This window comes from Melozone crissalis, unplaced genomic scaffold, assembly GCF_028551555.1.
Source record: "Melozone crissalis strain CALT ecotype California unplaced genomic scaffold, PUWL_Pcris_2 ptg000063l_1, whole genome shotgun sequence".
NCBI classification, from domain to species: domain Eukaryota; kingdom Metazoa; phylum Chordata; class Aves; order Passeriformes; family Passerellidae; genus Melozone; species Melozone crissalis.
In genome coordinates, this window is record NW_026535841.1 from 13,797,137 (window position 1) to 13,824,448 (window position 27,312).

Here is a 27,312-nt window from a genome sequence, read left to right on the forward strand (position 1 = left end):
CAGTGCCCCCAGTGCCTCCCAGTGCCCCCGGCCAGAGGAGCTGATCACAGATGGCTGAGCAGGCAGCAGGGAGAGTGCCAGGAGCTGAGTGACAGCTCAGATGCACCCTGAGCTCCTGCCAAGGCTCATCTCACACAGGCACCGGAGCCAGGAGAGATGAAGCAGCAGGGCTGAGAGCTGGGGTGGCTGTGGAGCACAAGGCCATGGCACAGAACTGGGGCTCCCAAAGGCACCACTGCTCCCCAACACAGGCAGAGGCTGCAGCAACCCCAGGCAGGCTCCAGGTACTGTGGGAAGAGACATCGCTGCAGTGACAGCCCCCAGAAATGATGTGCAGCACAGCCCAGTGACATCAAGCGGCAATAAAACTGTGAGTGGCTCCAGGACAGCGTGCCCCATTTGGGGAGATGAACAGTGGCTTTTAAAAAGATCACTAAATCCCATCAGTGCTACCTATACAAACCTCATTTATTTTAAAGGCTGCCATTAAAGTGCCTGTTATCCCTAGCAGTAGGCAGTTTTAAATTGCAAATAACTTCTCAGATCAGTCAGCAACAATCTTCATTCCTTCATTCCACCGGAGAGAAGGGCAGTGGCTCAGGCTGGCCCTTGGGGACAAAAGGGTTCTTGAACACTGTGTTGAGGTTTCTGGATGAGCAGGAATGCTGAGCAGCAGGACCATCCCATGCTTTTGCTGTGCTGTGCAGGATCTCTGCCGAGCTGCCCAGGATTTCACCTTCCAGAGGGCTCTGGGGATCTGAAGCGGTGTCACCTGCAGTGTGGTCATGTCCCAGTGGAGAGCTGTCCCACCAGGAGCTGTGTCAGTGGGAAGGTGTCCCAGTGGGAGCTGTCCCAGTGGGATCAGTGTCCCAATGGGAAGGTGTCCCAGTGAGAAGTGTGTCCCAGTAGGATCCATGTCCCACCAGGAGCTGTCCCAGTGGAATCCATGTCCCAGTGGGATCCCAGGTCCCAGGCATGAGCCACCCCTGCCTCAGCTCCATGCTCCGAGGCTGTCGCTGTCCCAGCAGGAGTTGTCCCAGTGGAGAGCTGTCCCAGTGGGATCCAGGTCCCATTGGGGAGCTGTCCCTCCAGGAGCTGTCCCAGGGGTGGCTCATGCCTCAGCTCCATGCTCCGAGGCTGTCGCTGTCCCAGCAGGAAGGTGTCCCAGTGGGATCCGTGTCCCGGGCTGGTTCATGCCGGGGCTCCGTGCTGCCCGGGGCTGTCGCTGTCGTGCAGGAGCTGTCCCAGCAGCAGGAAGCCGTCCCGGGCTGGTTCAGCTCCGTGCTGCCTGGGGCTGTCGCTGTCCTGCAGGAGCTGTCCCAGCAGCAGGAAGGTGTCCCGGGCTGGTTCAGCTCCGTGCTGCCCGGGGCTGTCCCGGCTCATGCCTGGGCTCCGTGCTGCCCGGGGCTGTCCCGGCTCATGCCTGGGCTCCGTGCTGCCCGGGGCTGTCGCTGTCCTGCAGCAGCGGGGTGGTCTCAGAGGAGGGGGTGGCTCTGGCGGGGGCTCGGGGGCTCTTCTGGGCAGCTCCTCTCTGCAGGGGAGGGACAGAGGTCACAGCCTGGCCACACACAGCGGTGCCACACGTCCCCACCCAGGCCGTGCGCACCCCAAACCTCCCGCAGTGGCCAAGGACCCCCATTTCTTCAATGGAACATTTCTGTACCCCCTTTCTGTACCTCTCACCTTACCCAAACCAGATTATTTCCATCCCCGTCCACCTGCAACACCACCCAAGCACCCGGCCTGAAGAGCCGTGGGACAGTCATCCAGATGGAAGGGACAGGGACACACTGCTGAGGGACACAAGAGCCTGGAGAGCCCCGGGCAGGAGCTGCAGCACACACAGGCAGCCTCCTCCCCAGGATAATGCAGGTGCAGCCTCTGGGGAAGGGGGAAGGTGGTGCCTTCCGGCACCAGGATGGCTCCTCCTCACCCAAACACAGCTACAGAACAGGTTCACCACCCTCAGGGCTGAGCAGGAGCCAGATACACCCTCCAACAGACCACGTGAGCCCTGACCCTAAATCCCATGGGCCCTGACCCTAATTAATGCAAGAACCTCAGGAGGAAGCAGCAGGTGATAGGACTGGGTCACTTCCTGCTGCTGGGGACAGGGACACCAACCTGGCCCTCACCCAGAGCCTTCTGCTGGCTGGGGACATGGATTGGGGTGTTGTGGAGGGACTGTGAGGCTTCTCTAACCCTCTGACCATTGCTGCTCCACCAGTGACACCACCAGGCACACCTGGAGACTCTTTGGGCTGAAGCTTGGATTTGAGGATCTTGGAGGAATTTTCAACCTTATTGAGTCTAAAAGTGTCTACAGACCTCTGCTGAGGGGATGCAGTCAGGGCAGAATGGATGGTTAATATTCAAGAGTCACCTCCTCCAAGCTGAAGAACACTCCACCCTAACGAGGATCCTGAGCCAGGGAAAAATGCCAGCAGGGCAGCATGGATGAACCAGGCGCTCCAAACACAAATGCAGAAAGGAGGCACGTGGAAGGTGGGAGCAGGGACACAAAACCTGGCAGGAACACAGGGAAACTCTCCCAGCATGCAGGGATGAAGAGAGGAAAGCCAAAACCCAACTGGAACTGAGTCCGGCCAAGGATGTCAGACAAGAAAGGCCTCTCTGAATACCCAGGTGACCAAGGAAAGAGGAGGAACCACGAGGGCCTGAATGAGGCAGGGGACCCCAGAAACAGGGGGAAAGTTCCAGAGCAAGGAATTTGCACCCTTGGTGGAAGAGGATGAGGTCAGAGAACATGAAGGAACCAAGACATGCACAAATCCACAGACCAAGATGGGATGAGTGGGCTCATGTCACAGCAAGGCCATTCCCCGCTGTCTTTGACCAGTCCTGGCTCAAAGACTGAATGAAAGCAGATCTTGAAAAGGATCAAGAAGGATCTCAGGAGCTACAGAGCAGCCAGCCTCCCCTCATCCTCCAGAAAGTGATGCAGCAGGTAATTCCAGGAACCACTCCCAGCACATGAAGGACAATTAAACCGTCAAGTGCACAAGGGGCAGCTGTGCTTGATCACCTGTGATGGAATGAGTGGCTTGGCAGACCAGGGGAGAACAGGGGTGTTGTCTACCTGCACTCCAGGCTTTGGGCACCATCTGCCATCAAAACCTTCCAGGGAAGCTGATGAGGTTGGGATTGTTTGAGCAGGCAGTGAGGGGGACTGAGAACTGGCCAAACATCCAGGCCCAGAGCTGAGTTGGAGGCCAGCAACCATCAGTGTACACCAGGGGTCAATCTGGGTCCAGGCCTGTTGAACATCTTTATTAACGATCTGCAAAACCTGGGGGAGTGGCTGGTACAGCAGGCTGAGAAAGGGCCTGGAAGGAGCCTCACGAAGTCCAACAAGAGGATGTACAAGGATTTCACTTGGGATGAACAGCCCCACACTGTTCAGCACACCCTAAAGGTCACCAGCTCTGCAGCAGCCTGGCAGAAAAGGACCTGAGGGCCTTGGGGACAGCGAGCTGGGGGTGAGCTGGGTGGCAAAGGCAGCCAGCTGAGTCCTGGGCTGCTCTGGGAGTGTTGCCAGCAGCTCCTGGAGTGGTCCTCGCCCTCTGCTCATCACGGGAGGGGCCACACACGGAGCACTGTGTGCAGCTCTGGGCTTCCCAGCACAAGAGAGAGATGGAGCTGCTGGGAAGAGCCCAGCAAAGGAGCACTGGAGTGATTTTGGGACTGGAGACTGATGTGAGCAGAGGCTGAGAGAACTGGGCCTGTCCAGCCTCCAGAAGAGAAGGCTCAGGAGATCTCAGCACTGGAAACAAGGTTCTGAAGGGAGGGTGTGATTACAGAGCCAGGCTCTTCTTGGTGGTGTCCAGGACAAGAGCAAAGGGACACCTAAAGGGGATTCCATCTGCACATTAAGAAATACTTTTTTTTCCTTTTTGTTTTTCCTGTGAAAACTGTAAAAACGAGAACAGCTGCCCTGGGGAATCTCCACTCCTGAAGACCTTAAGAGACATCTGGAGTTGGTGCTGAGCTAGGTGACTCTGCCTGAGCACAGGGATTGGGGATGACCTCCAGAGGCCCCTTCAACCTCAACGACTCAGTGACTTTGTGTTCCTGTAATACAAACCCAGATATTTTATACATCAGAAATTCCCTCCTCTGGTCAGGGGAGGGGTGACACCACCAGTGGACTGATCTCTGTTACCCCATTCAAATAAACTTACCTCTGGAGCTCAAATATTCAGAGATGGGGGAAAACAGGCAGGAAAAGTATTTCCTCACACCAGTCCTACTTTCCCCTGATCCCTGCTGACATTACTAGGGCTGCAGATCAGGTACACCAGGAGAAACAATAAGAGCATGTGCTTGCAACCTGGTTAAACGCCAGTATTAAAGCATCTAAATTGCCCCAAATAAAGCCATGAGACAACATTGCTCCATCAAAGCTCGCCAGGAGGGCATGGCTGGGAGATGTGGACAGCAAAAGGTTCCATTTGATTGGTTTGGAGTGAAGTTTAATCAAATCAGGAGAGAAAAGCGTGTTACCTTGACTGGGTACCCACCTACAGTCTGGCTTCCTGCAACACCGTCCCCTTAACTGGAGGCAGCTTTGTGGCAGAGGTGGCCTGGTTTGCCTTATTACTGTCTGAGCTCTTTTTATTGCTACTCCAAAATAAAGAGCATTTTTCCTAGAAGACAATCAGTCTGGTTTATGATGCACTCAGACATGAGTTTCATCAGGGTTCCAATTTTCGGAGGAGATTTGAGAAATCACTGTTCAACTAGAATCTAGTTATTAATGAAGATTTTGAAATTTAGATTAAGCTAAGTCCTATTTAGGATTTTATTCAGTGTCAAGCCAGTTTTAAAATGGTTCTGTTTGCCTTTTGAAAGTGTCAGCACACATTATGCCACAATGGCAGGGAGCTACAGCACCTGGGGGCATTTTACACCCAGATTATGCATTTTTAGAGCTGTGAGTCCAACAGATGCATTTCAAACTGGCTCCACCATAAACTAGACTAAGATTTGAGTGTTTCACAGCACCTCATCTGCACTGGCCTCAGAAGCCAGAGGGAGACAGGACAGCCAGGCAGGAGCTGGGTCAGGGAGCCCTTCACGCTGGCAGACACGTGAAGGTGGGGACAATGTCCCTGCTCAGTGTCCCCTCTGACATCACCTGTGGCTCCGGGAGGCAGAACTGTGCACGATTAGGCAATCAGAGCTAGATCAGCAACACTTCAATCAAATGAGGAACACACCTGGGCTGCAAATCGCTGGCTTCCAGTTTACAACCCCTTATCTGTTCATTAGGTAGAGACGGTTCATGTGTCGTTGTGCAGCTTTCTTAGAGATTTGGGAAGTCATTGAGGCTTTTTTAGTCACTTTCCAGGTAGCCAGGCACTTCCTGCTGTGGATTTTTAGTTCTAACACTTCATGACTCTTTTGGTTGAGCACAGAAATATAGCTGGCTTATGCCTGGGTTTGGGATATTTCACAAGCAGATATTCAGTTGGCTTCAACGAGTACAAATCCAGCTTTTCTCCCTGACCCTTTCTAGCATGGCTAAACCTCTTTGATAGCAGGAATTAAGACTTGCACAAAGCAGGGTGAGGAAATGCCAGCTCAGGGCTGCACAAGGTGTTAGAAAGAGCTGCCCAGTCCCTTTTCAGAGCCCCTGGGCTCACCAGCAGAGTGCAGCCTGTCTGCCAGCCAACAACACTGACATGTGCTGAAGGGGACCAGTTCACCCCAGAACCATCCTGGCAGCACAGTGAGGGCTTGGTGCTGAGCTCTGGGCTCCTCCTGGGCCCTAGCATCACGCCCACCTGCAGGGAAGTGTGCGGAGGAACAAGGGGATTTGGGATCATTTGTTTAAGTCACTTAAGTAATTGTAGACTTGATTAAAATCCAATTAGGTGGAACTCCGAGAACCTGGCACTGTGTGAGGTGGGTTTGCATGGGTGTTCCAGGGAGGGCAGGAAGCAGCTGGGCAGAGGCAGCCCCTCACACAGGCCGCCCCTCATCCTGCTCTCATCCCCTCACACAGGCTGCCCACATCCCCTCACACAGGCCACCCCTCATCCTGATCTCATCCCTTCACACACGCTGCCCTCATCCCCTCACACAGGCTGCCCCTTATCCTGCTCTCATCCCCCCACACAGGCTCCCCTCATCCTGCTCTCATCCCCTCACACAGGCTGCCCCTTATCCTGCTCTCATCCCCTCACACAGGCTGCCCTCATCCTGCTCTCATCCCCTCACACAGGCTCCCCTCATCCTGCTCTCATCCCCTCACACAGGCTGCCCCTTATCCTGCTCTCATCCCCTCACACAGGCTGCCCTCATCCTGCTCTCATCCCCTCACACAGGCTGCCCTCATCCCCTCACACAGGCCGCCCCTCATCCTGCTCTCATCCCCTCACACACGCTGCCCTCATCCCCTCACACAGGCTGCCCCTTATCCTGCTCTCATCCCCCCACACAGGCTCCCCTCATCCTGCTCTCATCCCCTCACACAGGCTCCCCTCATCCTGCTCTCATCCCCCCACACAGGCCGCCCCTCATCCTGCTCTCATCCCCTCACACAGGCCGCCCCTCATCCTGCTCTCATCCCCTCACACAGGCCGCCCCTCATCCTGCTCTCATCCCCTCACACAGGCCACCCCTCATCCTGATCTCATCCCTTCACACACGCTGCCCTCATCCCCTCACACAGGCTGCCCCTTATCCTGCTCTCATCCCAGAGCTGCCTTTTATCCCCATAACAGCCTCTTCACCTCTGCAGCTTTGGAGCCAGCCTAAGCCACCTGACTGCAGTGCAAAGCTAAATCAGCTTCCTTTGCTATAGGGTTAGGGTAGAAGTTAGATCCCTGCTTCCAGAACTAAAGCTGGCAGAGCTCAGTGTCACCAGATCACCATGGAGGCACAGATCTGCACTGACTGTTTTGGCTGTTCCATATTCAATCCCGACAGCTCAGCCTCACCCCACTGCCTGCCCCACAGCCCAGCTCCCAGCAGGCCTCAAAGGTCTTCACTTCTCAGCAAGCCCAGACCCACAAAGGGTTTCCCATCTGAGGGTTTCCCTTCCAGAGCTCTGTCACAGACATCTTTTATGAAAAATCCTTTCCTTAGGATTTTTCCTCCTGAGAAGCTGAGAGGCCTCAGGAACAAAATGCAAACAATGGTTATCTGCTGCTGTGGAATGCAACAGGTGCATCTGGGATTGGGCTCATGGGGTTGTTTCTAATTAATGGCCAATCACAGTCAGCTGGCTTGGACTCTCTGTCCGAGCCACAAGCCTTTGTTATCATTCTTTCTTTTTCCATTCTTAGCTAGCCTTCTGATGAAATCCTTTCTTCTAGTATAGTTTTAATATAATATATATGATAAAATAATAAATCAAGCCCTCTGAAACATGGAGTCAGATCCTCGTCTCTTCCCTCATCCTCAGACCCCTGTGAACACGGTCACAGACTCTTTGGAGCAGTTTGCACAGCAAGGGAGTTCCAAGGAAACACGGAATCTGTGCTGGGCTGAGGAGCAGCCACAATGGCTCTGTCCCCTCTGCAGGAACACAGCAACTGCATTTCATTAGCAGGGTGTGTTCAGACAGCTCCATCCTCTGGAGAAGGCTCTGTTCTGACTGGAAAAACGCTGCGAGCCTACAGAGATGCAACAGCACAGACCTGCTGCTGCCTTCTAGGGAGGCTGGCTTGATAAACCAGGATTGTTCCTCCATTAGCTGGGTGAGCTGAGAAATAGCTGCTCCTCCAGGCAGTCACGTCCAGCACTGCACCAAAACCACCAGGAATGCTTCATGTTACCTATCTGCAGCCCAGTTTCTAGATGGCTCAGGAAGCCCTGTTGCTGTCTGCTGGCGCCTGGCACCAGCAGGAGATGGTTGGTGGCATCAGCCAGTGTTTCCTCACACAGGTTAGATTGGCAGCCCAAACTGCATCCTCTGATTGAGTGTGATTTGACTGACAGCACTTCCCACAGGCACCTGCAGGGCCTTACCTTCCTCCTTGCCATGAGGAGAGCTGCTGAGACAAGGAGAGGGACACTGAGGCCAAGGAGGATGTACTGCAGGTACTCCAGCACCGAGGGCAGCAGCACCAGGTTGGTGTAAAACTGCTTCAGCACTGAGCCTTCAATGGATCCACTCTGCCCAAAAAAGCAACCTGTCAGTGGCATCTCCCTCCATCCAGACTGAGACCAGCTGAATGATTCCCTTCCCACCACCTCCCAGCATAAATTAGGGAATTTATGCAAGATTCAGCCACGCTAAAAGCTTTTACTGAATAGCAGGAGTCAGCTGGAGGCTGCACTCCCAGGCCCACAGGAGGACAGGGATGCTGGCAGCTCTGTCCAGGGCCCCACTTAACCCCACATCTAGGGCAGAGCCAGAGATTTACCAAGTATAGAGCAGGGTTTGTTCAGCTCAGAGGGATTAATGGCATAGCCAAGTATTGAAAAGCCTTCTGTTGGTGCTTAATTAGTCTGGCTGGCTTAAAGCTTTATGCAAAGTGGAGTTTCCCTAGCACTGGGTGATGGGGAGAGAACCAGGCTGAGGAAGGCAGCTCACCTCTGCAAACCACAGCAGCGGCAGGACCACGGGCTTGATCTGCCCTGTTTGACTGAGAGGGAAGAAAATCAAAAAAGAAACACAAGCTTAGGTTTATGGTTGATCAGGTCACAATGAGCAGCACAATTCTTCCTGAGGGGACACGTCTGACACACTGGCAGTGGCCAGGGAACCATGGGGGGGTGGCAATCCCAAGGTGAGCTGCTCCCACCTTGGGGACCAGGTGCTCCCCATGCAGGAGCAGAGCTTGTGCTTCCATGGGGGTTTAACTGACCAAGGACAGCAGAAGTGCCATCCCAACGCTGGGAGATGAAACTGAGTGCAGCAGAATGCCAAAGTTTCTGTCTCAGTCACCTGGGGGGCACCATGGGGCTGCCTGGGGGTTTGCCCCTCAGCCCAAGCAGCAAGAGCACACTCCCACCCTTGCTGGTATTTAACATCTGGCACCACAGTTTGGTTACAGAGACCTCTTGTTTGCTTTCACAGAGCTGGAAGTGCCTTGTGGACACAGGTTTCACTCTCTGCCCCACAGGCAGAGTGGGTTTTGCCTCTCCTGAGAGGCAGCACAGTGGAGGAGAACAAGGTGAACCTCCTGCCCCACCAGGAGGAACAGTCCCTCCCTCAGCTGTCTGTGAGGGACAGGGACACTGCCCCAGCTGAGCAAACAGGCAGCCACTCTCTGCACTGCTAAGGGATGAACTTGTGGCCACTGCAATGGCTGATGTTTCAACAGGAGCCAGCTGGCTCCAGCAATGGGACAACTGCCCATGGCAAAGCTTTGCAGAGAGTAAACTCTGCAGCAAGCTCAGCACCAGCAGAGCTCCCTGCTCAGGGAGGGCAGATGGACATTTCTGGGAGGTGAGCACTTACATGATGCCAGACACGTGCTTTATGTACAGGTTCAGCTGCAGCTTGATGGAGCAGTTCATGGGGATGCCCGTCATCTGCAGGGGAAGAGAACAACCAGTTCATCAGTGACTTCCTGGGACCAACAGACCCTGTCCAGCATTCTAAGCCCATGAAAACCATCACACTTCAGAGCTGGTCATGTTGACACCCATTAAGACATTGGCTTCTCATGACTGTGCAGTTTTGCAACACATTTTTACAAGCAGAGAATTTTTGTTGGACTGTCCCTGTTTGTAGTCAGCAGCCTACAGCTAGATAAAAATGCAGTTAACTGTACTGTTATCAGGAGATGTTTGATACTGTAATAAACTTAATTAGATTTTCATAACTGCGATAAGAACAGCAGTCAGAACCCGAATGTCGAGATAACACACGCAGTTTACCTCACCTCAAGAGGGAAACAGGTTTTTTTTGCTTGAGCAAATATCACTGAACATTTAGAAAAACTGACCTCACACAACACAGGCTGTGGGTGGAAAATCTCAAAGTCCCTTTGCCATCAGCAGCTGGGACAGGGATACCTCAGGACAGCCCAAATCTCCCCTCTGGAGTGGTGACTTCACCCTCACACTGGGGCTACAGGAGGGGTGTAACACAGCAGCCCAGTGCAAGAGCAGTTCCAGATGGGCAGGCTGAGAGAAGGGAAGAAGCCAGCCCAGAAATGGAGGTGCCAGCTTGAGGCACAGCGTGCTCCTCAGGCTCTGCCAGCCAGCTCTCATGGCAATGTGCACTGGCAGATCTGGGGCAGAGCTGGGCTGCTGCCAGATACACCTCCTGGTGTTATAGGCCTGAGTCAGTGGAAAGAGTTTCACTGTGCTTATCGAAACAATTATGTTTATAATTAGTTCTGCAATTCTCCAGAAGCCAGGCTAATTATTCAATTAGTTTATGGCTTTGACATTTTTATCTGCACATGCCCTCGCCAGTCTTTGCACTCTGGAACCTGCTGGGATCAGCGCCACGAGAGCAGAGCGGTGCCAGCACTCGGCTGATGGCAGGGTCCCTCTGGGCTGGGCTGGTCCCTGGGCTCAGGGGGGACCCTGGGGGGCTCACTCACGGGGTGCACATCCAGGAAAAGCCCGTGCTGCTCCTTGCTGGGGTGCAGGCCTTCCACTGCATCCACCAGGGACGGGTCGGCGTTGTAGAAGTGAGGGTGGGAGATGAACATCGGCGCATCTGGGGGAGATTAAAGGCATCTTCAGCCGCTCCACACCCAACTAAAAGCTTTATTTGAGGTCTTTACGGCCTTGCAGTACTTGTTCTGAACAGGCTTTTATAATTTCTCCTCCCAGCCAGTAATCTCCTCCCCCTCCTTCCCTGCAGGTTGTTCCACTGATCTGGGAGGGCTCAGGACCACCCAGTCTGTCCCACCACCATGCCATGATAACTCCTGTGCCCAGACACAAGTTTGTGACAGGTCAGAGTGTCCCTCACACACTCAGTGTCCAAAGCTGACATTTAATTTGGGATCTGTGTGGGCTGCCTCCTCCTTGCTCCCCAAGCAGCCCAGGGGATGCAATGCTCCCACTGTACCCCGGGCATTCCCACAAATGCCAGGCTCTCACAGGGCTGGGCACTAAAGATCAGGCACAAAAGGTTTTCCCTCACTGCTGGAGTGCAGAGAGCCCACCAGTACTTCTCAGCACCCCAGCAGGCACTAGAGCTGTTTTTCCAGACAATGAAGCTTCTGCTGCATCTCAAATTTAATACAGGTCCACTGAGGAGAGCCAGGGTGGGGGAAAGGACTTACTGAGCCTGCAGGTGCTGACGTTCTGGATGCCAGACTGCATGCAGGGGCAGAAGCCCTCGTTGGGTGGGTAGTCTGTGCCGTTGGCAAAGAGGGTTTTGGGTGCCACGAAGCGAAAGGTGGGCACACCCTGGAACTGCCCCGACTCCTCGTACACCAGCGTCATGGACCTGCAATGGTTCAGGGGAGAGGGATCAGCATTGGCCAACAGGCTCCCAGCACAGCACTGGCTGCTTATCTTGCCTGGATAAGATGCAGTTGCAATGTAACTTAGACTTTGAGATGAAGATAAACCCTCAGCAGCGCTTCGGGGAATGAGGATTGAAACCTTTTGCTTTCCATGTTTTAAGCACATCTAAAAGGGTTGGTCAGGACTAGTCAGGCAGAGAAACCACAGGCTTATAAGAAGTCTGTTTGCTCTAGCCAGGTGAGATTTGTTTAAAGGCATGCAGTAATCCCCAGGGCTGCTCTCCAAGAGATAATACCCACTTTATGCAAGCCCTGGCTCTGAGGTGCTCCGTTACAGGGCAGGGACACTGGAGAAATCTCTTTTGCAAGCCAACTCCAGCAGCAGATTTCCAGGGCAGTGGAAAATTTCCCTACATGACACAGCAAGATTTTTTTTCTTCCTACTAGAAGCTGTTGATACTGTGCTGCAATATTGCTGGCCAGGCTTGGTGCAAGCCTCCAGGACAAAAATTGGCTCACTTCACACTTGAGTGAGGCGTGCAGGGATCAGAGAATCACAGAAAGGGTCACAGTGGGCTGCCAGGACAGCCTGGGCAGGCCAAGGGGATGCTCATCCTACAGAGGGATGGTCCCTCCTGATGCTGGGAGCAAGGATGGGGGTTCAGGGCATGTTCAGCAGTTACAGGTGGGCCTCTTGGCTCTGCTCACCTCCCAGTGAGGAGGCAGAGCTTTCTGCAGCCCAGCAGCAGGACAAAACCCTGCTGGCTGCCTCAGCATCAGCTGCACAGAGAGGCAGCAATGCTCTGAGCCCAACTGATGTGTGTGACTGTCCACAGAGGCTGAGGCAGAGGCCTGGGGAGGAGACACAGCTCTGTCTGAGAGGCTGAGCCACTTCCCCACAGTTCTGTGTGACAGGAAACTCCTGTGCCAGCAAGAAACCAAGCTGGGTTTCCTTCACTTCACTGGGAGCACGCTCTGTTCCAGAGGTCCCTGGAGTCTGACAGGAACAGGAATGTGTTTAAACTTCAGCTACAGGTAAACTTCCCTGTAAACTCCTGGCTCCAGGTCACTCTGGTGTTTGCTGATGTCCCTTGTGCAGAGGAATCGCTGTTGCTCAGCTCTCTGTTTATTCACTGCTCATTGTTCTCTGTTCACCATGAGCACTTGCTTGTTTTGCAGCTCTATCTACAAAGCTGGAATTAGCATTATCTTCCCCAGGCTAGGGACAGGGGTTTTGTGCCTGCTTCCCTCCTTCCAGCCTCAGGGACAGGCACACAGGCCAGCTCTGAGGGGTGCTTTAACCTCTGGGTGATCAGCTAAGGTCAGGGTGTCTTACACAAGCAAAACAGAAAAAAAAAAAGAAAAAAAAAAGAAAAAAAAAAAGAAAAAAAAAGAAAAAAAAAGAAGACAAAAAAAAGAAGACAAAAAAAAAAAAAGAAAAAAAAAAAGAAGAAAAAAAAAGAAGAAAAAAAAAAAGAAGACAGGGCCTGGAAATGGCGGCACGAATTTCCTCCCAGACATAATTTCTCCAAGGCTTTAGTCAGCTGAAAGAGTTCTGCAGTTCCAGTTGCATTTCCCTCTGACAACCCTTACTTCTCCTTCTAACTGCCCACATCTTATCTAGATCAGATAACCACATCTGGTTCTTTTCTGCTGGTTAAAGTGGGCAAGCTGGACATCTCCAGTGATCTGGAAGGTATTTATGGACACCACAAGAGGCTGACAATGAGACAACTACCCTGTTTGCAAAGCTCAGAGATAATGCAGACCCAAACTGAACTTTAGCTACCAAAAACAATTCCTGAGGCCTCTGTGTGTGCAGGATGGGAGCAGCCTGCCCTGCCACCTGCACGGGGACAGGCTGGCAGTGTGGCCTCACCTGCAGGCATCAGGGCTGTAGAACTGCAGGGAGGTTGGGGACATGAAGGGTGGCCACATCTCCCCTGCTGTCCCGTTGATCATGTTGCACTGGCTGCTCCTCCAGTAATCCACCTGTGGGACAGGGGGAGAGAGAAGAACTCAGAAGGATTCCCTGCACGGAATGTCCACCACCCCACACTGCTTCCACAGCAGCACCAAAGTTCTTTCCCATCTTAGGCATATTTTCCATCCTCCATGATTCTGTGAACCAAACAATTAATGGACAAGATCCCCCTGCCCCCAGAGCCTGAGTTCTACAGCTGATTTCATTTAGGAGCACAATTCCACAAGGGAAGAGTGAAGCATCCTTTAACACCTTCAACACAGCCCACAGGAGCCTGAGATTTCAACCAATAGAGGCAACCAGCCCCAACAGCACTGCAAGGGAGTGCAAGTGAAAAACCCATGAGGAGATGAATTTACTGCTTCCTGAATAGCCCCTTGCCACATGGCTGCCTCCTGGCAACTTGCTGAAATGGAAATTGCAGCACTTGAAGTCCTGTAGAAACTTTTCTTCACCCCAGAGCTTTCAGGTGTCCCTGCTTTAATCAGGCACTGCCCGTAATTCAAGGTTGGCTGCCAGACTCTCACCTTCTTGAGCCCATTCCATGAATCCACCATGTGAACCTGGCTGATGTTGTTCATGCCCGTGTTGACTGTGAACAGCCCCGAGTTGGAGTTGTTGAACTGCAGAGAGAAAGAAGGAAGGATTGTTTAATCTTGGCTGATGGTGTTCATGCCCGTGTCGACTGTGAACAGCCCCGAGTTGGAGTTGTTGAACTGCAGAGAGAAAGAAGGAAGGATTGTTTAATCTTGGCTGATGGTGTTCATGCCCGTGTCGACTGTGAACAGCCCCGAGTTGGAGTTGTTGAACTGCAGAGAGAAAGAAGGAATGATTGTTTTATCTCCACAACACGTGCCTGACTCCGGGTGCCCCATCAGCTTCTGCTCAGCTCAGTGTCTGAGCTACCCCAAGATCAATATTGCTGGGATTTTGGCATTCCCAACCGACACTTACATCCATGAATAATCCAAACTTCCCCTTGAAAGGGAGCAGGCCAGGAACAATCATATTTATTGCATCTATCAGGGGGTCTTCGTAGCCCCACATGATCTCGCCCACGGTGCGGTTCATGAACGCCTCCTGCTTCAGGCTGGCCAGGGCTCCACTCAGCAAAAGCTTCAACAGGTCTGGCAGTTTTTCCACCATCACAGCTGCTCCCTGAGAAGGGAAACAAATGTCTGGGATGAGAGGCCCATCTTTAGCAAAGATGAAGCATTTTTGGTGTTAACCCAAATCGTTCTGCTGCTCCCATCTATAGCCCCAGAGGAATGCTCTGGACAGACTGAGGTTCTTCATTTGTTCCCAGTTGGGGAAGAAAGCAGGTGAGGGCTCACAGGCTTGATTTCCCCACAGGATGCTCAGATGAGGCTGCAGACTCCAGACCAGCTGCTCTGCACACTCTGGTTTTGGAACAGAGCAGCCTAACAGAACAATTAACACCCACAAAGCAGAAAATTGCATTCTATAAGCTTAACCACCTCATTGCTTGATCAGCCCCAAGCCCTACAAGAAAGCGTTTCAGTAATTGAACGCTGGCTATCGCCACCCTCCCTGCAAGCTCAGAACGTGGAACCCATCCAGGCAAGAAGCACTTACCATCAGCATGATGTTTGGCACCACAATGTACTCGTCCTCCGTGCCATTGGACAGGTGTGGCTGGAAGAAAAGCTGTCGGTACTCCAGGTAGGAAACGGTGGCGTTGTCATGGAATGTGATATTTGTTTTAACCCTGTACTCCCTGCAAAGAGATGGCAGATCATGGCAACCACCCCCAGGCAGAGCCCCTCGAGCAGAATGGGCTGCACAGGCCTGGGCTGGTGCTGGGGGAGACCAAAGCCCAGTGAGGAGCCATGGGGCAGCTGGGGAGGTAGTGAGGGACAGATATAAACCAGATATAAACCCCTCATCCCAGCCAGGGTTAGGGTCTGCAATGTGGGAACAGATATAAACCAGATATAAACCCCTCATCCCAAGCAGGGTTAGAGTCTGTCAGGAGAGAGCAGCCCAAGAGCCAGGCATCCCCGACAGGTTGGATTCTTGCAGGCACAAAGTGTTCTTTCCCAACTCATTACCCAAGAAATTGAAGGCAAAACAGCAAATCCCCTCTGTTGCTTCACCCACAGTCCCTGTAAAGCCCAGGCACAGCAGAGAGGTGCCCAGGCACGCAGAGCCACAGCACCCACACACCAAACAAGCTGCACGCAGGAGAGGAGCAGCCAAGATGCCCCATGTGCCACCAGGGGTTTGCTCCCAAGCAGATGGGACGGCTCCTGGGCTCAGGGCAGCCTCCACACAGCATCACGGCCCTGCCGCTCCTCAGGGCTTCAGGCCATCCATGTCCTGCACACCGCCTGATGCCTTCTAGCTTGCACGATTTCCAGATTCTGTACTGTGTTAGTGTGTATTTCTGAACTCCATATGAAGTGTCAGCAGCTCTCCTCACAGCTCAGTCCCACAGAACAATCCTTTTCCTCTCCCCAGTCCCACAGCACAATCCTTTTCCAGCCCCAGAACCAAGGACAGCTGCAGCTTCAGCCCCCAAAATTGTAAAGCAACGGAGCATTGAGGGGAGCAACCTGGGAGGGTGGGACTGCACAACCTGGAGCTGGGATTGGACAGTGAACCTCAATATGGAAATGGACCAAAACTTATAGAAGCGTGAAAACTCATTACATGTCATCCAGCTTGGGTGTAGCCTTGGCTGGACTCTTGCACTGCCCAAGGTGCATCCTTTGAAGGCCTTTTAATAAATCTCTACTTTATTAATTTAACTCTGTCCAGCCTCTGTTCCAGGGAGCTTCTCAAGGCACCAGCCCAGTGCTCTGGACTTTAGAGCTCACAGCACAGGGGCAGCCCCAGCCTCATGGGGGCTGCAGGGCTCTGTCCCCAGCATCACAACCCCGTCACTGCTCCTGGAGGAGCTGAAGCTCAGCTCACCAGCAAAAACAAAGTCCTCCACTGTGGAGCCTCTGTTTTACAGCGCACATTAGGGAAGGGCACTAATCTTGCTCAGCAGGAACACAAGGACACTAATAAGCTTTGCCCCTTTGTTTATTCTTATTTACAGCAAGTGAAGCTTTTCCCCAAGCCAACAAAGAGATGCAGTGGAAACATACAGAACCCACAGAGGGGGACCTGGCAAGGCCAGGGCAAACAAGGGCACATACATACTGCAGGTGTCCCCTCACACTGCTCAAACGGCTTTGGATTAACCAGTAAGCTTCCCACATGAGCTTGCTTAGGCTGCTGTTCAACCTCACCCCACTACTGCAGGTACTAATATACTGGAAATCACTGCTCATGGCAAAGTTCACACACTCAACTCAACATCAATCACTGCGAGGTGCTGAGAACCACCTGGGGCTTCAGGCAGCATCCTCAAACAGGCCCAGCCCTGCTGTGTGTGGGCCTGACCCAGTGCTGGTGCTCCATGCTGGCTCCCGTGAGCAGAGCACTCATTTTGGGCATGTTCAGGTATCACGTTAGATAAGGACTTAGGCCAGCCCATAAATTTGATATTGAGGCGACTCCAGCTCAAGAGCTGGGCTCTTCAATGCACAGTGAAGATAAAAGAAGAGCACTCTGAAGACAGGGTCACCCAGCACCACACCAACACCCCTCATACCCATGTTTGGGACGTATCAGCCCAGGTCTGCCTGCCCAACAGGCCCCAGAAAAAGGCTCAGCTCCACAACTCAGTGGAGCGCCCACCAACCTCCCTGTCTCAGTGGCCAGAGCTCCTGCCTGTGTCTGCAGCAAGATCAGAGAAACTAGAGCACATCTGGGTCCCTCCAAAGTCCAGAGCACATCTGGGTCCCTCCAAAGTCCAGAGCACATCTGGGTCCCTCCAAAGTCCATTGCCCCTGGGGTCCCAGCGAGCCTGCTGATGCCATGTCCTCCTGCCAGAGGAGCCAGGCAGCAGCCTGGCAGGCAGCACAGGTCAGGCCCGTGCCAGGCTGGGGCACAGGGGCACCTGACCTGTACACATAGGTCAGACAGACAGACAGACAGAAGTCAGGCCCGTGCCAGGCTGGGGCACGGGGGGCACCTGACCTGTACACGTAGGGCCCACGCTGGCTCAGCACTGGCTTCTCTCCCCGCAGGACCTGCTTGGGGTTCAGCACCTCGAAGAAATGCACTGACAAGTAGAAAGGGACAGGGATGTCTTTCCACATCTGGAAGGAGATGCTGCTGGGGTCGATCCTGACGTTCTGTAAGGCAAAAAAGAAATAAAGGGACACAACATTTGGGCTCTGTGGCTGCAGGTGAACACATCCACCCTCGGCTCAGTGTGAGGCACAGCTGAAGGTGGCAGGCACAGATGCTCTCCAGAGGATCCAGGTGTTTTTGGCAGACAAACCCAGCTAGATATACACAGTGAGAAATCCTGTGGGTGCAGAAGCATCAGGTTTATGCTTAGAAGCCAGGATGTCTGCTGGCTTATTTATTCAGGCTTAACTTTCCTAATCCTGCCCACAGGGCTTCCGAGTGTTTGATGTGCTGGAGACTGGGCTCTGAATTATTCACCGCTCTGCACGTTTTACTTGTCTGTCCCAAAGGCCTTTGCTCGTGGCTTTGGCAGCTCCACACAGCTAAGAGCAAGCAGGGAGAAGTGGCACAGCTATCCTCACAGCTGCCTGGGTACCAGCAGGGAGAGCCCACCAGATTGCCAGAAAGAAGATGGAGAAGTGGGATGGCAAAGCAGCACAGCCCACGACACCCGTGGCTGCTCTCAGCTGCCAGCCTGCATTGACTCACAGCTGATGATGAGGCAGGTCAAAGGCAAGGCACAATCCTGCTCCCATATCACTGTCCTGAGTGCTGGGAAACGCCTGCAGGAGCTCAGAGACACCCAGAGCTGCTACAAGGGCACATGTCCTGCACTCCCTCCCTGCCTCCAGGGTGCTGCAGGAGGGCAGGAGCCTGTTCCTTCTTGAACACCCACTTTGGATGGGTTCCACCCTAATCTTTTCTCCTGGGAGCAGAGATCCATGTCCCTGCTTAGGTAACCCAGGCAGATTATGGAAGTGGGGCTGATCCATGAGCAGGAGGAGGGATGTGGGCTTGGTGCTGGTGCAGCTCAGCAGCACCTCCATCTCACCGGGCACAAATTTGCTGACACAGGGGGTTGAGGTGCCAGAGGTTTCCCCACACCACCTCTTCCCTCTTGAGGAATTTTATGGGAAAGCTGAGCTACCTGTGAGCAGCAGGCCCCTGCAAGCCCCTCATCCACCCCAATCCCTGGGAACACATCTCCACAACGCTGTGGAACCCATCTGACCTGGCAAACCCTCCCCACCACCACATGCTGCTCTCATTTTGCCAGCCTCAAGGATTTCATGGTAGAAAGGAGCAGTAATAGGGCAGATTTTTATTTAGTCTGCTTTACGACCCCGATTCCTAAGCATAAAATGGATTTATGACCAAGAACACCGCGTTCCTTTAGTTGCTTGTTCTGTCTCACACTCCCTTGACCACTTGTTGCAGATGTATTTACTTTTATAAGAAGCACCCAGTCAGATGGAGCTACATCCCAGCTCCCTGCTGCCTTTCTCGGCTCCCTCCCCACCTGGGCTCACTGCACACCAGCTCAAGGTACTCTTGAGGTGCTCCTAAGATCCCCAAAATGGGGTAAAAGAGCTTAAAATTAAGCTATTTTTAGGTCAAAACAGTCATATGTCTGAGATAAAAACAGAGTATTTGTCAACCAAATGGCTTGCAAAGGGTCACTGAGTTGTTTGACCCCTCCTGACCAGGCTGATCTTTGTTCCTGGGGAACTGAAAGGAACTGGTTACTGCCCATCAGCTCCAGCTGGGGCCAGGACCATGCTGCTCCTGCTCCCAGGACAGCACCTGAGCTCCCAAGGGGAGCAGAGCTGATGCAGCCTCACTCACTGTGTGCAGGTCTGCGCCATTCCAGAAAAGCAAAATTCCCCAGGTTTTGCAGGGCCAGCTCCACAGAGAGCCCAGTGCAGATGGGGCAGGCTCCAAGCTCCCTGCTTTCCCTGCAGGCTTCACCCACAGATATCCTGGTAACAACCACCTGTCCATAGGTAAGTGCTTTTCCATCAGGATTCACCATCCTGACAGAGCTCAGGAGGCCAGGATGGGCAAACCAGCCTTTACCTGCCCAACCCCAGCCCTTCTAGCTCCTCTTACCCTCACTGAAGACCAACCCAGGAGTTTCAGCAAGGACCTGAATGTTTCTCATCACCTGTCATCACTCAGTTATTAGGCTTGATGTGAAATGGAAAATAATGAGCGGAGGGTAATTTTGTGTCATGTTGAAGATGGGGAGACCAAGGGCTTGAGGTGAAGGGAGGAGAAACAAGGGTTGATCTTTTCTTCATCTTCTGTTCTCATTACAAATTATTAGAACTTAGCTAATTAGGTTGAAAAAAACAGGATTAGCTAAAAAGAGGGCAGAGAGGCTTTTGCACAAAAAATGTCACTTCTGTCCTGCAGGGGCCATTCAACCTTTTACTTGCAGGTACCAGTTCCTGATGTGCTGAAGCTGAACAAAGGCTTTGTGCTGTTTAATGCACAGGGCTGTGGGCTCTGCCCTTGCGAGGGGTGAGTTTAAGTAGGTCATTTTCGGCACAGCCTTTGCGCCACACGCGGCGCCAGCCATTGGCTACGAGCTGTTTGTTCACCTCTTTCATCAGAAGCAAATTTTCAGGGGCTGACCTGGGTAGGTGGAAGCTTGGAGAAAGGCCAAGGCACGGAGCACATCTGCCTTGGACAGGGAGAAAAAGGTTTGGCTAAATGTGGGGATGAGCTCTACATTACAGCAGGTGGGACAGGAGCGCTGCTTCATAAAACTGTGCAGAGCTACTGAGCAGAGCAACACCATCCACAGCCCCACGTTCTGGGGACAAACCCTCTTCAGCCTCAGGACCTCTCCTGTGGATAAAACAGGTGTTCAGAGAAGCAACTCTTCAGGATTTCAGTCTGAAGGAGAGAGGATAACTGGGAGCCTGCTCCATGCACAGGGATCCTCTGGAGAGCTCTTGTTTCCAGCCGGGAAAGCATCTCACGTGTAGCCCGGCAGCGTGCTCATCTACTTATGAAAGGAATGACTGGTGCTGCAGGTAGAGGCAGGAGGGCAGGAGGAAGCGTCGGTGCTCAGGGTGATGCTCTGCCAAGCATCCCCAGCTAATCCCAGCGACGCAAAGAGCCCTCGTTAGTTACCCAGGGCTGCTTCACCTGCTCACTGCGGGCATATTTGCTGTCACCAAGGGTGGAACACCCCGAACCACATTTGCCCAGAGGAAGAGCCTGAGGCTGCTCGGAGCTGCAGCAGCGACGCTGCCTCTTCCAGCGCTCGGCTCTCCGGAGCACAAGGGAAAGGCTCAGCAGCCCCAGCCCGCAGCGCACCGGCCCCGGCCACCGACAGCACCGCAGCGAGCCCGGCACCGAGCCCCGCGCCGCACCGAGCCCCGCGCCGCACCCCCCTGGGCCCCTGCACCGACCCCGCTCCGCACCGCAGCCCGCACCGAGCCGAGCCCCGCAGCGCACACGGCCTCCAGCGCACCCTCCAGCCCCACTTCCAGCGACCCCGCACCGCCCGCTCCGCACCCCGCACCGAGCGGAGCCCCCGCCGCGCCCCCCGCGCCCCGCTGACCTTGATGACCTGCTGCCGGACGATGAGCGGCCCCACGAGCAGCAGGCAGGCCCCCACGAGCGCGCAGGCCAGCCCGGCCAGCCCCAGCCCCACGGACAGCCTGCGGTGGGCCACGGCCATGGCGGGGCGGAGCCGGTACCGGGAGCGGAGCGGGGCCGGGAGCGCAGCGGGCCCCGCCGCTTTATGGATGGCCCCGCGGCCCGGCCCGGCCCGGCCCGGCCGAGGGGGCGGGGCCTCGCCGGACGGGGCGGGGCTGGCGATGAAGGCCACGCCCATGGCCACGCCCCCCCCGCGGGAGGCGCGACGGGAAAGGGAAGGCGAGCGTCAATGTAAACACGTGTGTGAGCACGGAAAAACGGGCACAAGGGTAAAATACTGAGAGGAAATGTATAAATAAATATATTGACAGATAAAATATCCCTCAGTCATGCCATTGTAGAATAGAATGGTTTGCGTTGGAGGGGACTTTAAAGATCATCTCGTTCCACCTGCTGCCGTGGGCAGGGACACCTTCCACTGTCCCAGGCTGCTCCAACCCCTTCCAACCTGGGCTTGGGCACTGCCAGGGATCCAGGGGCAGCCACAGCTTCTCTGGGAAATATGTCCCTGTGCCTCACCATCACCACAGTAAAGATTTTTATCCCAATATCTGATCTAAACCTATTTTTTCCACTTTATAAGCCATTCCTTCTTGTTCTGTCATTACACGCTAGACAAAAATACATAAACGTGCTTGTGTTCGTGTGTATATGTATATATATTTCAGTTTGAAGTCATTCCTTCTTGTTCTGTCACTCGACAAAAAAAAAGACATAAACCGTGTTTCTATAAATTTGTATATGTATATATATGTATGTCTTGCCTGAGGAGTAAGCATCCATCACCCATTAACGTGCCTCTGTTTTTTCGTGTAACCCAACTCTGCTTTTCCAAAAAAACTGAGTCTTTTTTCCATCTCCTGCATCTGAACATGGCCCTGAATAAAAGCCTCGCTGAGACTCATCTCCAGGTGCATACAGAAGGCAGCAGAAAATAAAGAGTTCAGTTTGTGACAGCCTGTTTTAAATCAATCCCCGTCCAACATCCCATTGTCCCAGCTGAGCTAACACATCTGGCAGCTGGAGTGGTTCCACCTGCCACGCTCTGTCCTGCACAGAGAGGGGACAATCTCACGGCTGCCACCAGGCAGGGCGCAGCACAGCACAGGACCTGCCTCCTGCCACGGCCCCCACCTCGGTGCAACATTTCCATTTGTATCTTTACACTGAATTGGGTCTTTTTTTTTTCCCTTCCAAACCTTTTACCCTGATAGTTGCCTGTTTAATTACCAGATCAATTAACCAATGTCTCTGTTCAATCCTGGCTGGTCTCTGGTGTGGGATGGGCCCCCTCTCCCAGCAGCAATGCCTTCAAAACAGCACTAAGTAGGCACTGGATTTACTTTTACTTTTTTAAGACATTTTTTTACAAAGAAACACAGTGAAAGGGATTTCTTTTTAATACCCAAATTTCCCAATAAAATCCAGGAGATTCCCTGAGGCGCCGCAGAGAAACACGACTGTGAGAAGATCTCAGAACGGCGTGTTCTGCCATGGTTTGAACAAAACACCCTTAAAGCTGACAACAGGCTTTGCTGCTCTCATCAGATTTTGCTGCTGCATGGCTGATCCCACCCCAGCTGTGGTCTCTGCTCACGGGTGCTGCCTCTGGAGCGCTGGCACTGCCACACTGAGCCCTGAGGTTCCTCAAGCCCTGCAGAGGTCACAGAACTAGAATCTGCTGGGCTGGAAGGGACCCACGAGGATGGAGTCAAAAACCTGCACAGACCAGCTCCAAAATCCCACCATGGGCCTGAGAGTGTTGTCCAAACTCATCTTGGAGTGTGGCAGGCTGGTGCTGTGGCCAGCCCCAGGATGTTCAGCCCTCCCTTTGTGGGAGAACTTTTCCCTAACACCCATTCCAACCCTCCTGGCACAACTTCCCACCATTCCTGAGTGGTCAGCAGAGGCTGACCCTGCTCACGAGGCCACAGCACAGGCTTCTCCTCCAGGCTTGCTGCTCTGCCTGCTGCAGCCTGCTCCAGGCCATTACAGCACTGGGTTTTTAAATAGGACATTGTAAAGGTTTGTTACTGAGACATTGAAATAAAAGGATTTCTTAAAGCACGGCTATGTAGTCATTTGTGGAGGCTTTGACATTATCAAACACCCCGTGTCCTCCTGCAGCTCTCCCCAGTGGCAGTCAGGCGCCTTCAAATCAGAACCACGTGCAGTTGTGCTCCCTGCATTCCAGACAGGCTCCCCTGCACTCGTGTTTCAGATGCTCAGTTTGGGGATTCTGCTGTCCCAGAGCACAGACAGCCCCCACAATGGCCAGCTGCTCCCTGCGGTTGTTGGGGCTCAGCCCAGGAGCCAGGGCAGCGTGGGCAGAGCCCGGGGCACTGCTGCGGGGGAGAACAGGATGTCCAGGATGGCACAGCACCAGCTCCCACCCACACGGGATTCAGCTCTTCAGCATTCAAATGTTTCCTCCAGCACAGCACAGACCTCGGTGCTCTGAACTTGCTCTGTACAGGCCTGACCAGCGAAAGGAACTGGTGTGACTGCAGCCACACCCTGCCACCCCACCCAGGCAGTGCAAGGTCCCTTTGGGATCCCTTTGGGTCCCCTGAACCAGCCACCAGCCGAGACCCTTCAGCTCCCACCACATCGCCTTCCACAGGTGAGCCCGTGTCACCCCTCCTGGAAAGAGCATTTCTGTGTCACTCTCCCTTTCCCTCTCCACACACCCAGCACAGCCATGGTTAACTCATCAGCCATGCTGCAACCCCCACAAATACTTCAGAGGCAACTTCCCTTTTGCCAGGGCTTCTGCAGCACACAGGAACTGCTCTGTGCCAGCTCAGCTCAGCAGCATTTCCATTTGGGGCACAGCTGGAATGAAGCACATTCACATTTCCAGTAAGTACATCTGAAACTACTGCTTGCTTAATGCCATTAAGCTTGACAAAAAAACAAGTCCACCCTGTACCTGATGAGATCAGCACTCCCCACCCCACCTTCCCAGCCCAAGGGCTGCAGGACCATCCTGCCACCGAGCTGCGGGATCACCCTTGGATGTTCCTCCACTAATCCCAAAACAAGGGCAGTTGCTGGGCAACCAAGAGCTATCTCAAAGCCCTGACCGGGGAGCATCCACAGCTCCCCAGTGCACATCCCTGCTTACACAACACCACAGCTGCACAACATCTGCAGGCGGGCACTGAGCTGCAGCCAGGTATCAGAGCACTTACACAACCCCAGGAAAAGCATGGCCGAGGGATTAGCTACAATCACCAGGAATGTGGAAGCCTTGCTTGCATAAGGCAGTTTTGCAACCCCTTTGTCTGTGGAAAGCTACGTAATTATTGTTTATTAGAAACCTGGGGTTGGGCAATGTCACGAACGACTGCTCGTGTAACATGGGACACAGACTTTTACAGATGCAACAGCTTTATTGGAATGAACAAGTGCAGGGAACCTTTAATTGGAACAACTGCTGGTTCAGTTACCACCCCGCAGGCGCAGGACAAGGTGCAGAGTTGACTCCTTCTGGATGTTGTAGTCGGACAGGGTACGGCCATCTTCCAGCTGCTTGCCAGCAAAGATCAGCCTCTGCTGGTCAGGAGGGATGCCTTCCTTGTCCTGGATCTTGGCCTTGACATTTTCAATGGTGTCACTGGGCTCAACTTCCAGAGTGATGGTCTTGCCAGTCAGGGTCTTGACAAAGATCTGCATGCCACCCCTGAGGCGCAGCACCAAGTGCAGAGTGGATTCTTTCTGGATGTTGTAGTCGGACAGGGTACGGCCATCCTCGAGCTGCTTGCCAGCAAAGATCAGCCTCTGCTGGTCTGGGGGAATGCCCTCCTTGTCCTGGATCTTGGCTTTGACATTCTCAATGGTGTCACTGGGCTCGACCTCAAGGGTGATGGTCTTGCCAGTCAGGGTCTTCACAAAGATCTGCATGCCACCCCTGAGGCGCAGCACAAGATGCAGGGTGGATTCCTTCTGGATGTTGTAGTCAGACAGGGTACGGCCATCTTCCAGCTGCTTCCCTGCGAAGATCAGCCTCTGCTGGTCAGGAGGGATGCCTTCCTTGTCCTGGATCTTGGCCTTGACATTCTCAATGGTGTCACTGGGCTCAACTTCCAGAGTGATGGTCTTGCCAGTCAGGGTCTTCACAAAGATCTGCATGCCACCCCTGAGGCGCAGCACCAGGTGCAGGGTGGATTCTTTCTGGATGTTGTAGTCGGACAGGGTACGGCCATCTTCCAGCTGCTTGCCAGCAAAGATCAGCCTCTGCTGGTCTGGGGGAATGCCCTCCTTGTCCTGGATCTTGGCCTTGACATTTTCAATGGTGTCACTGGGCTCGACCTCAAGGGTGATGGTCTTGCCAGTCAGGGTCTTGACGAAGATCTGCATTTTTCCCTGGAGAAGGGAAAACCCGCCGTGGTTTAGGAACCGCTTCCCGCATCCGGGGCAGCGCCCCGTCGTGACGTCACAGCACAAGTCCCGCCCACAACCATAGAGGGGCGGGGTCTCCACCGCTTCCTCTTCCCGCCCGAGGCGCGCGCCCGCCACCATCTTGCAGCAGCACTGCTCCTGCGCGGCCGCCATTTTGCCAGCGGCCGCTGGGCCCAGCCCTTGCCCGCCACCGCCTCGCGGTGCGGCCGTTGAAGGGAAGGCAACGTCCCAGCCCTGCCCCCGCCATCACTGTCTGCCATCGCCCCCAGCCGCGGCTCCTCAGCGCACACTCCCCTCCGTTCCACCCGGACGTCCAGCCCGTATCTAGGCCCTCCCCAGCCTGTTCTCACCGCGGCGCGCCGCTCGGCCAAGCCGAAACCACAAACCTCACCCAGCGCCAACTGCGCCACGCATCCCTCCGCTAGGTGCTTATATGGCCCCCGGCGCCCCGCCCCCGCCTTGGGATCACTCCGCTGCGCACTATTTTCCTCGCGCCGCGCGCCTCCGCTCTCCGACGTTGGGTGAGGGGGAAGCGCAGCTGGGCGGCGCGGAAGGATCGACGCCTCGCGCGGCTGTGCTGAGACTTCCGCGCGCGGGACGGCGAGCGGCGGGAAAACCCGGCCTGGAGCCAGTGGAGCGGGGCCGCGGCTGCGCCATCTCAGTGACCCCAATTAGGAGACATTGCCGCACGTTAAACTAGAAAAGATAAAAGTTTCATTATGTTCAGGGACTTAAACACTGCAATTGCGCCCCTGGTTGATAAACACCTCCTTGGCTTCTGCCCCTAGGGCAAAGTGAGGGCCAGCTCTGCCTGCGGCCACACCGTGAGGGGGTTCCTGAGGGAAGGAATTCGTGGCTTTATCTCGAGGGATGCCTCGAGTGTTATTTCTGTGTGAGAGAACCCAAACTGCACAGCAACTCCACGCAGCAGCTGGGAACAGAATGGAGCTTTGTCTGCAAGATCCAGGCAGTGTCGTTCGCTTTGATTCTCCCACAAAATCATTCATTTGGCAGCTCCCAAGGAAAGTGGAAGGGACACTGGTAACGCCCAGGGCTGCTCACCAGCATGAAAAGAGCAGGGGTCCGGCAAAAGCTTTGTGATGTGAAGAAAAGTGCCTGTGTCTGCCTGCACATTGATGGGAATGCTCTGGAGAGCTCTTTGGCCTCTGCTAACACCACAGCTGTAGTGATAACAATCTCAAAAAAACCCCACAGAAGTCTTTTGGTTACTTCTCAGTGCTCAGTGGCTGATGCTATGCATTGGGAGTGTACAAATATCAGAAATTGGAGAATCCTTGCAGGTTTAGGTCTTTCCTCAGCAGAAAATGAATAATAACATTAAGCTTAATAATGTTACGCTTGTTCTTTTAGTTACAAGGTTAGTGCTTAGGACTGTTCAGAAAGTCATCAAAAAGGCACATGGGAAAGTGTTTTGTGAGAAAAAGTCTGTTACTGCATGCCAGTTACTGCAAAATGTCTCTTACATTCACATGCAGGGCACATTCCAGAAGTGTAGCTGCCAGGGAGTAATTTACAACAGGGATCTTCACACTTAGCAGCTCTGTGACCAAAAACTGGCTCAAAATAACAAATGGAAGTAAGACGAGTAAATAAACAGCACAAGGAGCTTTCCAGCCACCATGGCAGGAAATGTCACTTTGCATTTGTCAGCGGGCAGCCCCTGCTGCTGCTGGTAACCAGGCAGTGAGAGGGAGCAGCTGCCCCTGAGCTGTGTCCATCAAAGCTGTCTCAAGAAGGTTCTGCGAGGGCTTTGGTCTCTCTGGACCAAAC

At 53.8% G+C, this 27,312-nt stretch overlaps 2 protein-coding genes across 6 annotated transcripts; both read right to left on the reverse strand.

Moving 5' to 3' along the window:
- Positions 1–1,186: 1,186 nt before the first annotated feature.
- SCARB1 (scavenger receptor class B member 1) lies at positions 1,187–21,155 on the reverse strand. 3 transcript variants are annotated; one of them, XM_054288996.1, is made up of 13 exons: positions 21,020–21,155; positions 17,449–17,606; positions 14,992–15,133; positions 14,350–14,553; positions 13,923–14,018; positions 13,291–13,403; positions 11,226–11,392; positions 10,533–10,651; positions 9,437–9,510; positions 8,567–8,618; positions 7,999–8,145; positions 1,402–1,531; positions 1,187–1,288 (listed from the first exon to the last, which is right to left on the reverse strand). In XM_054288996.1, exons 1-12 carry the CDS (start codon positions 21,137–21,139, stop codon positions 1,418–1,420), a joined length of 1,506 nt encoding a protein of 501 aa, XP_054144971.1. In that variant the 5' UTR covers positions 21,140–21,155; the 3' UTR covers positions 1,187–1,288; positions 1,402–1,417. The 3 variants fall into 3 exon arrangements, with proteins under 3 accessions (XP_054144971.1, XP_054144970.1, XP_054144972.1); XM_054288995.1 differs by having other exon boundaries at positions 1,283–1,531; XM_054288997.1 differs by lacking the exons at positions 1,187–1,288; positions 1,402–1,531 and adding an exon at positions 4,089–4,667.
- A 3,337-nt stretch (positions 21,156–24,492) lies between these two features.
- UBB (ubiquitin B) lies at positions 24,493–26,001 on the reverse strand. 3 transcript variants are annotated; one of them, XM_054288799.1, is made up of 2 exons: positions 25,913–26,001; positions 24,493–25,485 (listed from the first exon to the last, which is right to left on the reverse strand). In XM_054288799.1, exon 2 carries the CDS (start codon positions 25,477–25,479, stop codon positions 24,562–24,564), a length of 918 nt encoding a protein of 305 aa, XP_054144774.1. In that variant the 5' UTR covers positions 25,480–25,485; positions 25,913–26,001; the 3' UTR covers positions 24,493–24,561. The 3 variants fall into 3 exon arrangements, with proteins under 3 accessions (XP_054144774.1, XP_054144773.1, XP_054144775.1); XM_054288798.1 differs by having other exon boundaries at positions 25,872–25,979; XM_054288800.1 differs by having other exon boundaries at positions 25,908–25,931.
- Positions 26,002–27,312: the final 1,311 nt, after the last annotated feature.

Bases quoted from the DNA above. Each gene is read 5' to 3' on its own strand.
- SCARB1 (XM_054288997.1), bottom strand. From the start codon at position 21,139: ATGGCCGTGGCCCACCGCAGGCTGTCCGTGGGGCTGGGGCTGGCCGGG. The intron at 15,134-17,448 runs GTCAGGTGCCCC...ATCTCTTTGCAG, and splicing joins CGTGGGCCCTACGTGTACAG to GGAGTACAGGGTTAAAACAA. The intron at 8,146-8,566 runs GTGAGCTGCCTT...TTTTTTGGGCAG, and splicing joins CGCTGCTGTGGTTTGCAGAG to AGTGGATCCATTGAAGGCTC.
- UBB (XM_054288799.1), bottom strand. From the start codon at position 25,479: ATGCAGATCTTCGTCAAGACCCTGACTGGCAAGACCATCACCCTTGAG.